General features: G+C 34.5%; 1 protein-coding gene across 1 annotated transcript in view; it reads left to right on the forward strand.

Moving 5' to 3' along the window:
- Nucleotides 1-17,503, forward strand: part of LOC311037319 (excitatory amino acid transporter 1-like) — a gene marked incomplete at both ends in the record, with an annotated part of 45,077 nt that overhangs the window by 1,236 nt on the left and 26,338 nt on the right. The window contains 3 exon segments of the mRNA XM_084046447.1: nt 7,787-7,924; nt 13,654-13,858; nt 16,734-16,776. Coding sequence (XP_083902573.1) covers nt 7,787-7,924; nt 13,654-13,858; nt 16,734-16,776 — 386 coding nt within the window.

Below are 17,503 nucleotides of genomic sequence, written 5' to 3' on the forward strand. Positions count from 1 at the left end.
TGTTAAACACTGTTATAACACTGAAGTATGGTCATTTGATGTGTTAAACACTATTATAACACTGAAGTATGGTCATTTGATGTGTTAAACACTATTATAACACTGAAGTATGGTCATTTGATGTGTTAAACACTATTATAACATTGAAGTATGGTCATTTGAAGTGTTAAACACTGTTATAACACTAAAGTATGGTCATTTGAAGTGTTAAACACTGTTATAACACTAAAGTATGGTCATTTGAAGTGTAAACACTGCTATAACACTGAAGTATGGTCATTTGAAGTGTTAAACACTATTATAACACTGAAGTATGGTCATTTGAAGTGTTAAACACTATTATAACACTGAAGTATGGTCATTTGAAGTGTTAAACACTGTTATAACACTAAAGTATGGTCATTTGAAGTGTTAAACACTGTTATAACACTAAAGTATGGTCATTTGAAGTGTAAACACTGCTATAACACTAAAGTATGGCCATTTGAAGTGTTAAACACTATTATAACACTGAAGTATGGTCATTTGAAGTGTTAAACACTATTATAACACTGAAGTATGGTCATTTGAAGTGTTAAACACTATTATAACACTGAAGTATGGTCATTTGAAGTGTTAAACACTATTATAACACTGAAGTATGGTCATTTGATGTGTTAAACACTATTATAACACTGAAGTATGGTCATTTGAAGTGTTAAACACTGTTATAACACTGAAGTATGGTCATTTGAAGTGTAAACACTGCTATAACACTGAAGTATGGCCATTTGAAGTGTTAAACACTATTATAACACTGAAGTATGGTCATTTGAAGTGTTAAACACTATTATAACACTGAAGTATGGCCATTTGATGTGTTAAACACTATTATAACACTGAAGTATGGTCATTTGATGTGTTAAACACTATTATAACACTGAAGTATGGTCATTTGATGTGTTAAACACTATTATAACATTGAAGTATGGTCATTTGAAGTGTTAAACACTGTTATAACACTAAAGTATGGTCATTTGAAGTGTTAAACACTGTTATAACACTAAAGTATGGTCATTTGAAGTGTAAACACTGTTATAACACTGAAGTATGGTCATTTGAAGTGTTAAACACTATTATAACACTGAAGTATGGTCATTTGATGTGTTAAACACTATTATAACATTGAAGTATGGTCATTTGAAGTGTTAAACACTGTTATAACACTAAAGTATGGTCATTTGAAGTGTTAAACACTGTTATAACACTAAAGTATGGTCATTTGAAGTGTAAACACTGTTATAACACTGAAGTATGGTCATTTGAAGTGTTAAACACTATTATAACACTGAAGTATGGTCATTTGATGTGTTAAACACTATTATAACATTGAAGTATGGTCATTTGAAGTGTTAAACACTGTTATAACACTAAAGTATGGTCATTTGAAGTGTTAAACACTGTTATAACACTAAAGTATGGTCATTTGAAGTGTAAACACTGCTATAACACTGAAGTATGGCCATTTGAAGTGTTAAACACTATTATAACACTGAAGTATGGTCATTTGAAGTGTTAAACACTATTATAACACTGAAGTATGGCCATTTGAAGTGTTAAACACTATTATAACACTGAAGTATGGTCATTTGAAGTGTTAAACACTATTATAACACTGAAGTATGGTCATTTGAAGTGTTAAACACTATTATAACACTGAAGTATGGTCATTTGAAGTGTTAAACACTATTATAACACTGAAGTATGGCCATTTGATGTGTTTAAACACTATTATAACACTGAAGTATGGTCATTTGATGTGTTAAACACTATTATAACACTGAAGTATGGTCATTTGATGTGTTAAACACTATTATAACATTGAAGTATGGTCATTTGAAGTGTTAAACACTGTTATAACACTAAAGTATGGTCATTTGAAGTGTTAAACACTGTTATAACACTAAAGTATGGTCATTTGAAGTGTAAACACTGCTATAACACTGAAGTATGGCCATTTGAAGTGTTAAACACTATTATAACACTGAAGTATGGTCATTTGAAGTGTTAAACACTATTATAACACTGAAGTATGGCCATTTGAAGTGTTAAACACTATTATAACACTGAAGTATGGTCATTTGAAGTGTTAAACACTATTATAACACTGAAGTATGGTCATTTGAAGTGTTAAACACTGCTATAACACTGAAGTATGGTCATTTGATGTGTTAAACACTATTATAACACTGAAGTATGGTCATTTGAAGTGTTAAACACTGCTATAACACTGAAGTATGGTCATTTGAAGTGTAAACACTGCTATAACATGAAGTATGGTCATTTGAAGTGTAAACACTGCTATAACACTGAAGTATGGTCATTTGAAGTGTTAAACACTGTTATAACACTGAAGTATGGTCATTTGAAGTGTTAAACACTGCTATAACACTAAAGTATGGTCATTTGAAGTGTTAAACACTGTTATAACACTGAAGTATGGTCATTTGAAGTGTTAAACACTGCTATAACACTGAAGTATGGTCATTTGAAGTGTTAAACACTGTTATAACACTAAAGTATGGTCATTTGAAGTGTTAAACACTGCTATAACACTGAAGTATGGTCATTTGAAGTGTTAAACACTGTTATAACACTGAAGTATGGTCATTTGAAGTGTTAAACACTGCTATAACACTGAAATATGGTCATTTGAAGTGTTAAACACTGTTATAACACTAAAGTATGGTCATTTGAAGTGTTAAACACTGCTATAACACTGAAGTATGGTCATTTGAAGTGTTAAACACTGCTATAACACTGAAATATGGTCATTTGATGTGTTAAACACTGTTATAACACTAAGTATGGTCATTTGATGTGTTAAACACTATTATAACACTGAAGTATGGTCATTTGAAGTGTTAAACACTGTTATAACACTGAAGTATGGTCATTTGAAGTGTAAACACTGTTATAACACTGAAGTATGGTCATTTGATGTGTTAAACACTATTATAACACTGAAGTATGGTCATTTGAAGTGTTAAACACTGTTATAACACTGAAGTATGGTCATTTGAAGTGTTAAACACTGCTATAACACTGAAGTATGGTCATTTGATGTGTTAAACACTATTATAACACTGAAGTATGGTCATTTGAAGTGTTAAACACTGCTATAACACTGAAGTATGGTCATTTGAAGTGTAAACACTGCTATAACACTGAAGTATGGTCATTTGAAGTGTAAACACTGCTATAACACTGAAGTATGGTCATTTGAAGTGTTAAACACTGTTATAACACTGAAGTATGGTCATTTGAAGTGTTAAACACTGCTATAACACTAAAGTATGGTCATTTGAAGTGTTAAACACTGTTATAACACTGAAGTATGGTCATTTGAAGTGTTAAACACTGCTATAACACTGAAGTATGGTCATTTGAAGTGTTAAACACTGTTATAACACTAAAGTATGGTCATTTGAAGTGTTAAACACTGCTATAACACTGAAGTATGGTCATTTGAAGTGTTAAACACTGTTATAACACTGAAGTATGGTCATTTGAAGTGTTAAACACTGCTATAACACTGAAATATGGTCATTTGAAGTGTTAAACACTGTTATAACACTAAAGTATGGTCATTTGAAGTGTTAAACACTGCTATAACACTGAAGTATGGTCATTTGAAGTGTTAAACACTGCTATAACACTGAAATATGGTCATTTGATGTGTTAAACACTGTTATAACACTAAAGTATGGTCATTTGATGTGTTAAACACTATTATAACACTGAAGTATGGTCATTTGAAGTGTTAAACACTGTTATAACACTGAAGTATGGTCATTTGAAGTGTAAACACTGTTATAACACTGAAGTATGGTCATTTGATGTGTTAAACACTATTATAACACTGAAGTATGGTCATTTGAAGTGTAAACACTGTTATAACACTGAAGTATGGTCATTTGATGTGTTAAACACTATTATAACACTGAAGTATGGTCATTTGATGTGTTAAACACTATTATAACACTGAAGTATGGTCATTTGATGTGTTAAACACTATTATAACACTGAAGTATGGTCATTTGATGTGTTAAACACTATTATAACACTGAAGTATGGTCATTTGATGTGTTAAACACTATTATAACACTGAAGTATGGTCATTTGATGTGTTAAACACTATTATAACACTGAAGTATGGTCATTTGAAGTGTAAACACTGCTATAACACTGAAGTATGGCCATTTGAAGTGTTAAACACTATTATAACACTGAAGTATGGTCATTTGAAGTGTTAAACACTATTATAACACTGAAGTATGGCCATTTGAAGTGTTAAACACTATTATAACACTGAAGTATGGTCATTTGAAGTGTTAAACACTATTATAACACTGAAGTATGGTCATTTGATGTGTTAAACACTATTATAACACTGAAGTATGGTCATTTGAAGTGTTAAACACTATTATAACACTGAAGTATGGCCATTTGAAGTGTTAAACACTATTATAACACTGAAGTATGGTCATTTGAAGTGTTAAACACTATTATAACACTGAAGTATGGCCATTTGAAGTGTTAAACACTATTATAACACTGAAGTATGGTCATTTGAAGTGTTAAACACTATTATAACACTGAAGTATGGCCATTTGAAGTGTTAAACACTATTATAACACTGAAGTATGGTCATTTGAAGTGTTAAACACTGCTATAACACTGAAGTATGGTCATTTGATGTGTTAAACACTATTATAACACTGAAGTATGGTCATTTGATGTGTTAAACACTATTATAACACTGAAGTATGGTCATTTGAAGTGTAAACACTGCTATAACACTGAAGTATGGTCATTTGAAGTGTTAAACACTGTTTTAACACTGAAGTATGGTCATTTGATGTGTTAAACACTATTATAACACTGAAGTATGGTCATTTGAAGTGTTAAACACTGCTATAACACTGAAGTATGGTCATTTGATGTGTTAAACACTGCTATAACACTGAAGTATGGTCATTTGATGTGTTAAACACTGTTATAACACTGAAGTATGGTCATTTGAAGTGTTAAACACTGTTATAACACTGAAGTATGGTCATTTGATGTGTTAAACACTATTATAACACTGAAGTATGGTCATTTGAAGTGTTAAACACTGCTATAACACTGAAGTATGGTCATTTGATGTGTTAAACACTGTTATAACACTGAAGTATGGTCATTTGAAGTGTAAACACTGCTATAACACTGAAGTATGGCCATTTGAAGTGTTAAACACTGTTATAACACTGAAGTATGGTCATTTGATGTGTTAAACACTATTATAACACTGAAGTATGGTCATTTGAAGTGTTAAACACTGCTATAACACTGAAGTATGGTCATTTGATGTGTTAAACACTGCTATAACACTGAAGTATGGTCATTTGATGTGTTAAACACTGTTATAACACTGAAGTATGGTCATTTGAAGTGTTAAACACTGTTATAACACTGAAGTATGGTCATTTGATGTGTTAAACACTATTATAACACTGAAGTATGGTCATTTGAAGTGTAAACACTGCTATAACACTGAAGTATGGTCATTTGATGTGTTAAACACTGTTATAACACTGAAGTATGGTCATTTGATGTGTTAAACACTATTATAACACTGAAGTATGGCCATTTGAAGTGTTAAACACTGTTATAACACTGAAGTATGGTCATTTGATGTGTTAAACACTATTATAACACTGAAGTATGGTCATTTGATGTGTTAAACACTGTTATAACACTGAAGTATGGTCATTTGATGTGTTAAACACTATTATAACACTGAAGTATGGTCATTTGATGTGTTAAACACTATTATAACACTGAAGTATGGTCATTTGAAGTGTTAAACACTATTATAACACTGAAGTATGGTCATTTGATGTGTTAAACACTATTATAACACTGAAGTATGGTCATTTGAAGTGTAAACACTGTTATAACACTGAAGTATGGTCATTTGAAGTGTTAAACACTGTTATAACACTGAAGTATGGTCATTTGATGTGTTAAACACTATTATAACACTGAAGTATGGTCATTTGATGTGTTAAACACTATTATAACACTGAAGTATGGTCATTTGAAGTGTTAAACACTATTATAACACTGAAGTATGGTCATTTGAAGTGTTAAACACTGCTATAACACTGAAGTATGGTCATTTGAAGTGTAAACACTGTTATAACACTGAAGTATGGTCATTTGAAGTGTTAAACACTGCTATAACACTGAAGTATGGTCATTTGAAGTGTTAAACACTGTTATAACACTGAAGTATGGTCATTTGAAGTGTAAACACTGTTATAACACTGAAGTATGGTCATTTGAAGTGTTAAACACTATTATAACACTGAAGTATGGTCATTTGATGTGTTAAACACTATTATAACACTGAAGTATGGTCATTTGAAGTGTTAAACACTATTATAACACTGAAGTATGGTCATTTGAAGTGTTAAACACTGCTATAACACTGAAGTATGGTCATTTGAAGTGTTAAACACTGCTATAACACTGAAGTATGGTCATTTGAAGTGTTAAACACTGCTATAACACTGAAGTATGGTCATTTGAAGTGTTAAACACTGCTATAACACTGAAGTATGGTCATTTGAAGTGTTAAACACTGTTATAACACTGAAGTATGGTCATTTGAAGTGTTAAACACTGCTATAACACTGAAGTATGGTCATTTGAAGTGTTAAACACTGCTATAACACTGAAGTATGGTCATTTGAAGTGTTAAACACTGCTATAACACTGAAGTATGGTCATTTGAAGTGTTAAACACTGCTATAACACTGAAGTATGGTCATTTGATGTGTTAAACACTATTATAACACTGAAGTATGGTCATTTGATGTGTTAAACACTATTATAACACTGAAGTATGGTCATTTGAAGTGTTAAACACTGCTATAACACTGAAGTATGGTCATTTGATGTGTTAAACACTATTATAACACTGAAGTATGGTCATTTGAAGTGTTAAACACTGCTATAACACTGCTGCCGAGCTGCGATGCACTTGCAGCATCAGGGCGACCTTCGGTTCGGGTACTATATCACTGTGTGGATATGAGTCTGGTGCTTCTATGAGGATGTTTTTTTCCCCAAGGGGCGGGACCAAAAGAATGGCTCTGGATGCAATTGGTTAGACCTACAACCAACTACCAATTAAGTTTCCCATATTTGAATACTGGGCCTTGATTGGTCACCTCAGACTTCGGGATCAGGAAATGGATTCCCATCAGAGCGGTGCCAGACCCAAATAGGCACTGGCAGATTGGTCTTGTCCCAGGCTAGGGTTCTGGAGGTAGGGGCGTACGACCACATCCTGGTAAAACCGTAAGTGAACAGATCCTCTTCCGAGTTGCACCATTGAGCTATACACCAGTCAGAGAGTGAAGTTTAAAGGCAATCTGACAAACCAGAAGTAGGAAGGAAAAGCCGGAAGTCTGTGGGACCAGCCACCAAGTTTGAAGCCTGTAGCATGCTGAGAACCGGAGTTATGGTTGTTTAAAGCCCAGCCAATAGGAAGACAGAGGGGGTGGGGCTGAAGCAAATATGATTTTTTTGGGGGGTCGCGGCCTGAAAAGGTTGAGAAGCACTGCTACAGGGACAGACCTCCTATGAGGTGACCTACGACCCTATAAGATGACCTATGACCTTATGTTTACAGGTGTGATCCTAGGCTTTGCCCTACGACCCTATAAGATGACCTATGACCTTATGTTCACAGGTGTGATCCTAGGCTTTGCCCTACGACCCTATAAGATGACCTACCGGGAGGTGAAATACTTCTCCTTTCCTGGAGAGCTGCTGATGAGGATGCTGCAGATGTTAGTCCTGCCACTGCTCATCTCCAGCCTGATCACAGGTAACACACTTCCTGTGTGACATGACAACTTCCTGTATGACATCACATCATCCTCAATGACATCACAACTTCCTCAATGACATCACAACTTCCTCAATGACATCACAATTTCCTGTATGTCATACAGGAAGTTGATGTCATAGAGTGTATGACATCAACTTCCTGTATGACATCACAGAATCCTCAATGACATCAAAGCATCACAACATACTAGCTCAAATAGAGCAGGCTAGACACTACCCACTGGAGTTTTCACAGGGTCTTTCACAAGTAATGGTGCGTCATCTGATCTTACCGTCCCTTTAAGGAGCATCAAAATTCCAGAAGGAATAGCATCCATCACCGTTGCATGCTCCTTTGGGGTAATAGGGATGCCAAAAGTTCTTAGAAACTCAGAGTAACTCAACAATACCCCATTACCATCAAGTAACTGATACACACGGATGGTCCAGATTTGTTGATAGTCTGAACTGGAAAGTTATTTGGAATCTTCCATATAAATATCTTCTTACCAATAAAGTGAGGGAAGTTTCGTTTAAAATCCTGCATAGGTATTATCCTACAAGTCATTATCTTCTTAAGTTCAAGAAAGACATCTGTGTGAACTGTTCATTGTGTGAATTGTACCCAGAGTCGATGCTGCACTTATTTTGGAATTGTACCCACACTAACAATTTTTGGAAGGATGTATCTCTGTATATTGTTGATAATGTTGACTCTGACTTTAGCCTTTATTGGCAAAATGTACTGTTTGGCTTCAGTAATAATAGTAATAAGAAGAGAAATGAGGAATTCATAATTAATTTGATCATTATTCTAGATACATTTCATATACATAAATCCAAATTTAGCCATTCCAAACCCTCATTCTTTGTATTCGAGATTGAAGCCAGGCAGTACATTAAAACAATTTATGACTCAAAAAATAAGAAAGCTGCAAGAACTGTCTTTTTGTGTTCACTCTTTAATGTTTTCTGTTAGTAAACCCCCCTGGCTCTGATGTTACATAGATGTATTGATAACTTCTTTGTTTGTGTATGTTATTTGTGTTTGTTCGTTTTGTATTGTATTGTAATCTATGAGAATATATATTTAAAAAAAATAGAGCAGACTAAATGTTAAACTAGATAGAATAGAGCAGAGTAAATGTTAAACTAGATAGAATAGAGCAGACTAAATGTTAAACTAGATAGAATAGAGCAGACTAAATGTTAAACTAGATAGAATAGAGCAGGCTAAATGTTAAACTAGATAGAATAGAGCAGAGTAAATGTTAAACTAGATAGAATAGAGCAGACTAAATGTTAAACTAGATAGAATAGAGCAGACTAAATGTTAAACTAGATAGAATAGAGCAGAGTAAATGTTAAACTAGATAGAATAGAGCAGACTAAATGTTAAACTAGATAGAATAGAGCAGACTAAATGTTAAACTAGATAGAATAGAGCAGACTAAATGTTAAACTAGATAGAATAGAGCAGACTAAATGTTAAACTAGATAGAATAGAGCAGACTAAATGTTAAACTAGATAGAATAGAGCAGAGTAAATGTTAAACTAGATAGAATAGAGCAGACTAAATGTTAAACTAGATAGAATAGAGCAGAGTAAATGTTAAACTAGATAGAATAGAGCAGGCTAAATGTTAAACTAGATAGAATAGAGCAGAGTAAATGTTAAACTAGATAGAATAGAGCAGAGTAAATGTTAAACTAGATAGAATAGAGCAGAGTAAATGTTAAACTAGATAGAATAGAGCAGAGTAAATGTTAAACTAGATAGAATAGAGCAGAGTAAATGTTAAACTAGATAGAATAGAGCAGAGTAAATGTTAAACTAGATAGAATAGAGCAGAGTAAATGTTAAACTAGATAGAATAGAGCAGAGTAAATGTTAAACTAGATAGAATAGAGCAGACTAAATGTTAAACTAGATAGAATAGAGCAGAGTAAATGTTAAACTAGATAGAATAGAGCAGACTAAATGTTAAACTAGATAGAATAGAGCAGGCTAAATGTTAAACTAGATAGAATAGAGCAGGCTAAATGTTAAACTAGATAGAATAGAGCAGAGTAAATGTTAAACTAGATAGAATAGAGCAGACTAAATGTTAAACTAGATAGAATAGAGCAGACTAAATGTTAAACTAGATAGAATAGAGCAGACTAAATGTTAAACTAGATAGAATAGAGCAGGCTAAATGTTAAACTAGATAGAATAGAGCAGACTAAATGTTAAACTAGATAGAATAGAGCAGAGTAAATGTTAAACTAGATAGAATAGAGCAGGCTAAATGTTAAACTAGATAGAATAGAGCAGACTAAATGTTAAACTAGATAGAATAGAGCAGAGTAAATGTTAAACTAGATAGAATAGAGCAGACTAAATGTTAAACTAGATAGAATAGAGCAGACTAAATGTTAAACTAGATAGAATAGAGCAGAGTAAATGTTAAACTAGATAGAATAGAGCAGAGTAAATGTTAAACTAGATAGAATAGAGCAGACTAAATGTTAAACTAGATAGAATAGAGCAGACTAAATGTTAAACTAGATAGAATAGAGCAGACTAAATGTTAAACTAGATAGAATAGAGCAGAGTAAATGTTAAACTAGATAGAATAGAGCAGAGTAAATGTTAAACTAGATAGAATAGAGCAGACTAAATGTTAAACTAGATAGAATAGAGCAGAGTAAATGTTAAACTAGATAGAATAGAGCAGAGTAAATGTTAAACTAGATAGAATAGAGCAGAGTAAATGTTAAACTAGATAGAATAGAGCAGACTAAATGTTAAACTAGATAGAATAGAGCAGACTAAATGTTAAACTAGATAGAATAGAGCAGACTAAATGTTAAACTAGATAGAATAGAGCAGACTAAATGTTAAACTAGATAGAATAGAGCAGACTAAATGTTAAACTAGATAGAATAGAGCAGACTAAATGTTAAACTAGATAGAATAGAGCAGAGTAAATGTTAAACTAGATAGAATAGAGCAGAGTAAATGTTAAACTAGATAGAATAGAGCAGACTAAATGTTAAACTAGATAGAATAGAGCAGAGTAAATGTTAAACTAGATAGAATAGAGCAGAGTAAATGTTAAACTAGATAGAATAGAGCAGAGTAAATGTTAAACTAGATAGAATAGAGCAGAGTAAATGTTAAACTAGATAGAATAGAGCAGAGTAAATGTTAAACTAGATAGAATAGAGCAGAGTAAATGTTAAACTAGATAGAATAGAGCAGAGTAAATGTTAAACTAGATAGAATAGAGCAGAGTAAATGTTAAACTAGATAGAATAGAGCAGACTAAATGTTAAACTAGATAGAATAGAGCAGAGTAAATGTTAAACTAGATAGAATAGAGCAGACTAAATGTTAAACTAGATAGAATAGAGCAGACTAAATGTTAAACTAGATAGAATAGAGCAGACTAAATGTTAAACTAGATAGAATAGAGCAGACTAAATGTTAAACTAGATAGAATAGAGCAGACTAAATGTTAAACTAGATAGAATAGAGCAGACTAAATGTTAAACTAGATAGAATAGAGCAGAGTAAATGTTAAACTAGATAGAATAGAGCAGAGTAAATGTTAAACTAGATAGAATAGAGCAGACTAAATGTTAAACTAGATAGAATAGAGCAGGCTAAATGTTAAACTAGATAGAATAGAGCAGACTAAATGTTAAACTAGATAGAATAGAGCAGACTAAATGTTAAACTAGATAGAATAGAGCAGAGTAAATGTTAAACTAGATAGAATAGAGCAGACTAAATGTTAAACTAGATAGAATAGAGCAGGCTAAATGTTAAACTAGATAGAATAGAGCAGGCTAAATGTTAAACTAGATAGAATAGAGCAGACTAAATGTTAAACTAGATAGAATAGAGCAGACTAAATGTTAAACTAGATAGAATAGAGCAGGCTAAATGTTAAACTAGATAGAATAGAGCAGACTAAATGTTAAACTAGATAGAATAGAGCAGACTAAATGTTAAACTAGATAGAATAGAGCAGGCTAAATGTTAAACTAGATAGAATAGAGCAGACTAAATGTTAAACTAGATAGAATAGAGCAGAGTAAATGTTAAACTAGATAGAATAGAGCAGGCTAAATGTTAAACTAGATAGAATAGAGCAGAGTAAATGTTAAACTAGATAGAATAGAGCAGAGTAAATGTTAAACTAGATAGAATAGAGCAGACTAAATGTTAAACTAGATAGAATAGAGCAGACTAAATGTTAAACTAGATAGAATAGAGCAGAGTAAATGTTAAACTAGATAGAATAGAGCAGACTAAATGTTAAACTAGATAGAATAGAGCAGAGTAAATGTTAAACTAGATAGAATAGAGCAGACTAAATGTTAAACTAGATAGAATAGAGCAGACTAAATGTTAAACTAGATAGAATAGAGCAGACTAAATGTTAAACTAGATAGAATAGAGCAGACTAAATGTTAAACTAGATAGAATAGAGCAGAGTAAATGTTAAACTAGATAGAATAGAGTGTAAGCCATGCAGGCTAAATGCAGCAGATTTAAAATGATTCCCATAATGAGGTCTATCAGGCCCTAAAGGGACGTTCCACTTTATCCTGGGAATAGATAATAATGTCTGTAGTATTCTGAATCTTCACCTTATGAGGGAATAGTACTGTGTAATGGTTGCAAGGAGCTGCATTGATGTGGACTGATGGCCCTTAAAGTCTCCCCTAGATGACTGAGAGTCTCTATAGATGACTGAGAGTCTCTATAGATGACTGAGAGTCTCTATAGATGACTGAGAGTCTCTCCTAGATGACTGAGAGTCTCTATAGATGACTGAGAGTCTCTCCTAGATGACTGAGAGTCTCTATAGATGACTGAGAGTCTCTCCTAGATGACTGAGAGTCTCTATAGATGACTGAGAGTCTCTATAGATGACTGAGAGTCTCTCCTAGATGACTGAGAGTCTCTCCTAGATGAATGAGCTCCTCAAGGGAGAGGCCAGCCATCTGTCTCCTAGATCAGGGTTAGGGTTAGGGTTAACCTTTCTGTTACCACGGACCAGCTGACAGTTCATAACATTTTCGTGGACTGGCATGGTTCTGGAGGGAGGGGGGGGGGGGGTGTAGGTGCTCGCGGGGCTGGGGGGAGGGGGGGGGGGGGGTGGTAGGTGTTAGCGGGGGGGCCGAGGCGGGGTTGCGCGCATCAATCGTACCAAAACACTGAAGTTACCTGCCAGTGTCAATGACACATCACTACATAATGTTATATCATTGACCTAAATAGCGTTATATCAACAAGGATAGGGTGATTAAAAAAGGTTATGTCTGTATCAGAAATGACTTTGGACAGGTGGAAAACATTAGTTAAACTTGCAGAGTGAAGCATTACTTACTTTACCTGAGTTACATCTTCTGATATAGTTGTACTTGAATGTTGACATGAAATAGTAATCCCGTTAGGGTTATCCTAACCCTAGACTGTAACTCCTCAAGGGAGAGGCTGGCCACCCATCTGAGAAAACTCATTTCGGCCGCTTGTATCCGTGATCTTGTTCTTTGGGTCATGACCATATATAGACCACACCTGATGACCATATATAGACCACACCTCATCACCATATACAGACCACACCTCATGACCATATATAGACCACACCTCATGACCATATATAGACCACACCTCCTGACCATATATAGACCACACCTCCTGACCATAGGTCTCTGTGTTAACAGGCATGGCAGCGTTGGACAGTAAGGCGTCAGGGAAGATGGGCATGCGGGCGGTCATCTACTACATGAGCACCACCTTCATCGCTGTGTTCGTGGGCATCTTCATCGTCCTCATCATCCACCCAGGAAAAGGATCCAAAGAGGAGTTTGGAAAACAACAGAAGATAGAGCAAGTCAGCCCTGCTGACGCCTTTCTGGACCTCATCAGGTTATTATGTTATTATGTGTTATTATAAATATTATCATTATTATTATTGTTATTATTATTATTATTATAATGGGTGTGGTAATGTGCTCACTCCACCAAGGCGCTATGCTGTAAAACTGCCCTGAATTAGTCATGGGTGTGTTTGGGCGTTACTTTAATCAATCCAATCAGAGTACCCGCTGCCATTCCCTTTAAGACGCAGTGCTATTGTCTGTGTGTGAAGCGGTGAGAGCAAAGAGACAGAAACCTCACATTGAAAGGAGAGATTTCCAACTTACTGCAGACATGGCCGTCATAACTACTGTAGCTTTCTGTCCATACGTGCGTAATACGTGCGCTGTCACCGGCCGATGTTTCCTTTTCGCTTGATATTGTTTGATGGAGAGACGATACAATCATGGCTGATACACCTAATGAAAATAGACACTTCACAGATTATAGAGAACTTTGAATTATAATTCAATAATAATAAAGTTTAGAATTGAATGAGCACGGATTAGTTAGACCGTCGGTGTCCTTACAACCTAACATTTCTTTTTGCACTGTGGTCTGACCAGGTCTTAGTGGTATGCAGTGAGTCTTTTAGAGTGAAGGTGCATAAATAATAGCAGATACCGCATTGCTCCCTTAATTAACATATGGACACTCCCCCATGCCTAAAATATGCTGGTGAGTCTTATTCCTTAAGTATATATATATATATATTTATTCCTTGCATAATAGGGATTGAGCATAAGATGGTGGCGTTATCACTTAAATACCGCATAAGACCTGGATTTAAGAAGTGCTTAATAGGGGCCCCAGTCTCTATATGAGGCCCTCTTTACTGAGCTATGGAGAACATATCTATATAGGCCCTTATTTATAAAAGTGGTGTAGACTAAATGATGGGCGTACGGCGAGATCGCCGCAATTTTTTTATAGTGACTTTGACTTCAGCGTACGGCCCGCTCAGATCTCAGGTCAGGTCTGAGGGTGTGTAGACTTGTTTGTTCCATCATACTGTAGACCTGAGCAGTATTGTCTGACCGTCTCACAGGCATCTGGACACATGCACCGCGATGCTTATAGCGAAGCTTATAGCGAAACTTATAGATCTGCTATTTTCAAAATATACGAGCGCTTATACGAGAGCATTTTCGGGAGTCGGGACTGGCGGCGCCTCTGTAGTCTTTTCATGGACAGTGAGGTCTCCAAACCTATACAGTCGCGGGTCCTATATGGAGTTATGTACGACCTGGGTTAAGCATAGAAACACTGTTATGACTGCCTCTCCAGGCTATCTCTCACAAACGCGGCGACGCAGGACTCACTGCAGCCAGAGTCTCACGGGGAATAGCCTACATGACTGCTTTATTTTAGTGTAACTTAAACACACACTGCTCGGTATGGGTTAAATAAATGACTATACAAACGTATTCTATTCATGGCGATGTAAATGGTGTCATTCATGTAGGCTATTAGCCTACTTGACAAAGATTGTACCGTTACGGATTATATATTTGTACCGTTACTAGTCCATGAGCCAGAGCCCCAAAATTGAGCAATGATTATCGAAAGAGTGAGCAAAACCAAACCTATATTAAATTGTTCATAGGGTCAATACGAGTAAATAAATATATGATAACCTTTCCACAGGAGCAGCTTTTTCATGGTTATACATTTTGTTATTTTCTCCATACGTACATGACAGGTGAAAAAATGACAACATTTAAAAAAGAGTTATCATAATGAAACTTCCTGAGTTGATTACATGAAGACAATGATTTATCGTACAATGATTCAACGTTTTCTGAAATTGTATATTTAAATATGCAAATTAAATGTCATTTTTTCACCTGCCATGTACGTATGGGGAAAATAACAAAATGTGTGATAAACCATAAAAAAGCTACTCCTGTGGAAAGGTTATCATATATTTATTTACTCGTATTGACCCTATGAACAATTTAATATAGGTTTGGTTTTGCCCACTCTTTCGATAATGAAATCTTGTCTGGCTCATGGACTATACAGAGGACCTGTGTATTAAGCTATGGAGAACATATAGTGCCCTATCTTGCCTTACCACTTATGCCTAAAGGGCATGTTTCACTATTTTGAAATACATTTTAAGATAGTTCAAATAGCTGATCTACAAGCGCACAGCGTGTCAACATAGATCGACTATTTTCACTATTTTAAAATGTTTTTAAAATGGCCTGTAGTCTCTATCATACTGTAGTCTCTATCATACTGTAGTCTCTATCATACTGTAGTCTCTATCATACTGTAGTCTATCATACTGTAGTCTCTATCATACTGTAGTCTCTATCATACTGTAGTCTCTATCATACTGTAGTCTCTATCATACTGTAGTCTATCATACTGTAGTCTCTATCATACTGTAGTCTCTATCATACTGTAGTCTCTATCATACTGTAGTCTCTATCATACTGTAGTCTCTATCATACTGTAGTCTCTATCATACTGTAGTCTCTATCATACTGTAGTCTCTATCATACTGGACTGATTGGCTCTGTTCAGTTACGAGGCTCCAATCCCTCCCCACCCACAGACCATTTCATTGGAAGGTTCTGGTCCCGCCCCCTGTGCACAGACCAATCAGCATCATCCCCGCCCCTTGCACATAGGAATCTTACCAGACTGAGAAGACGAGTGATAATAAGTCAGCTGAACGGAGCGAATCAGTCTGGATTCCAGGCTAAAGCTGGACCGCTTTAGCTCTTATGATTTGATACACAAAAAAGCTCACTCCGGATAGGCTGGCCTGTTAAATGCCTCAGTAGTAGTTCCTCTGCTAAATGACTGTAATGTAAGTAGTAGTTATTTTAAATGTATCATTGATCAATCAATGTTGGATTTCCTATTTCAGAAATATGTTCCCACCAAACCTGGTTAAAGCCTGCACACAGCAGGTGAGAATCACACTCAATGTGTACATGTGTTGTCTTTTATACCTCTATTGTTGTTTTATTCTGTTGTCTTTTATTCTGTTGTCTTTTATACTTCTATTGTTGTTTTATTCTGTTGTCTTTTATACTATTGTCTTTTATACTTCTATTGTTGTTTTATTCTGTTGTCTTTTATGCTATTGTCTTTTATACTTCTATTGTTGTTTTATTCTGTTGTCTTTTATACTATTGTCTTTTATACTTCTATTGTTGTTTTATTCTGTTGTCTTTTATACTATTGTCTTTTATACTTCTATTGTTGTTTTATTCTGTTGTCTTTTATTCTGTTGTCTTTTATACTTCTATTGTTGTTTTATTCTGTTGTCTTTTATACTATTGTCTTTTATACTTCTATTGTTGTTTTATTCTGTTGTCTTTTATACTTCTATTGTTGTTTTATTCTGTTGTCTTTTATACTATTGTCTTTTATACTTCTATTGTTGTTTTATTCTGTTGTCTTTTATACTTCTATTGTTGTTTTATTCTGTTGTCTTTTATACTTCTATTCTGTTGTTTTATTCTGTTGTTTATTCTGTTGTCTTTAATTCTGTTGTCTTTTATTCTTCCGTTCTTCTGTCTTGTGTTCATGGTAGAAGCTATTTATGGAAGCAGGTTTTTATCCATCCATTCTTAAAGGGATGTAGAGCAGTGCTTATTAAAGTAGGGTCCGTGGACTCCCAGGGGTTGGGAG

The sequence above is a fragment of the Gymnoscopelus microlampas genome (genome assembly GCF_963454915.1).
Source record: "Gymnoscopelus microlampas genome assembly, chromosome: 21".
NCBI classification, from domain to species: Eukaryota; Metazoa; Chordata; class Actinopteri; order Myctophiformes; family Myctophidae; genus Gymnoscopelus; species Gymnoscopelus microlampas.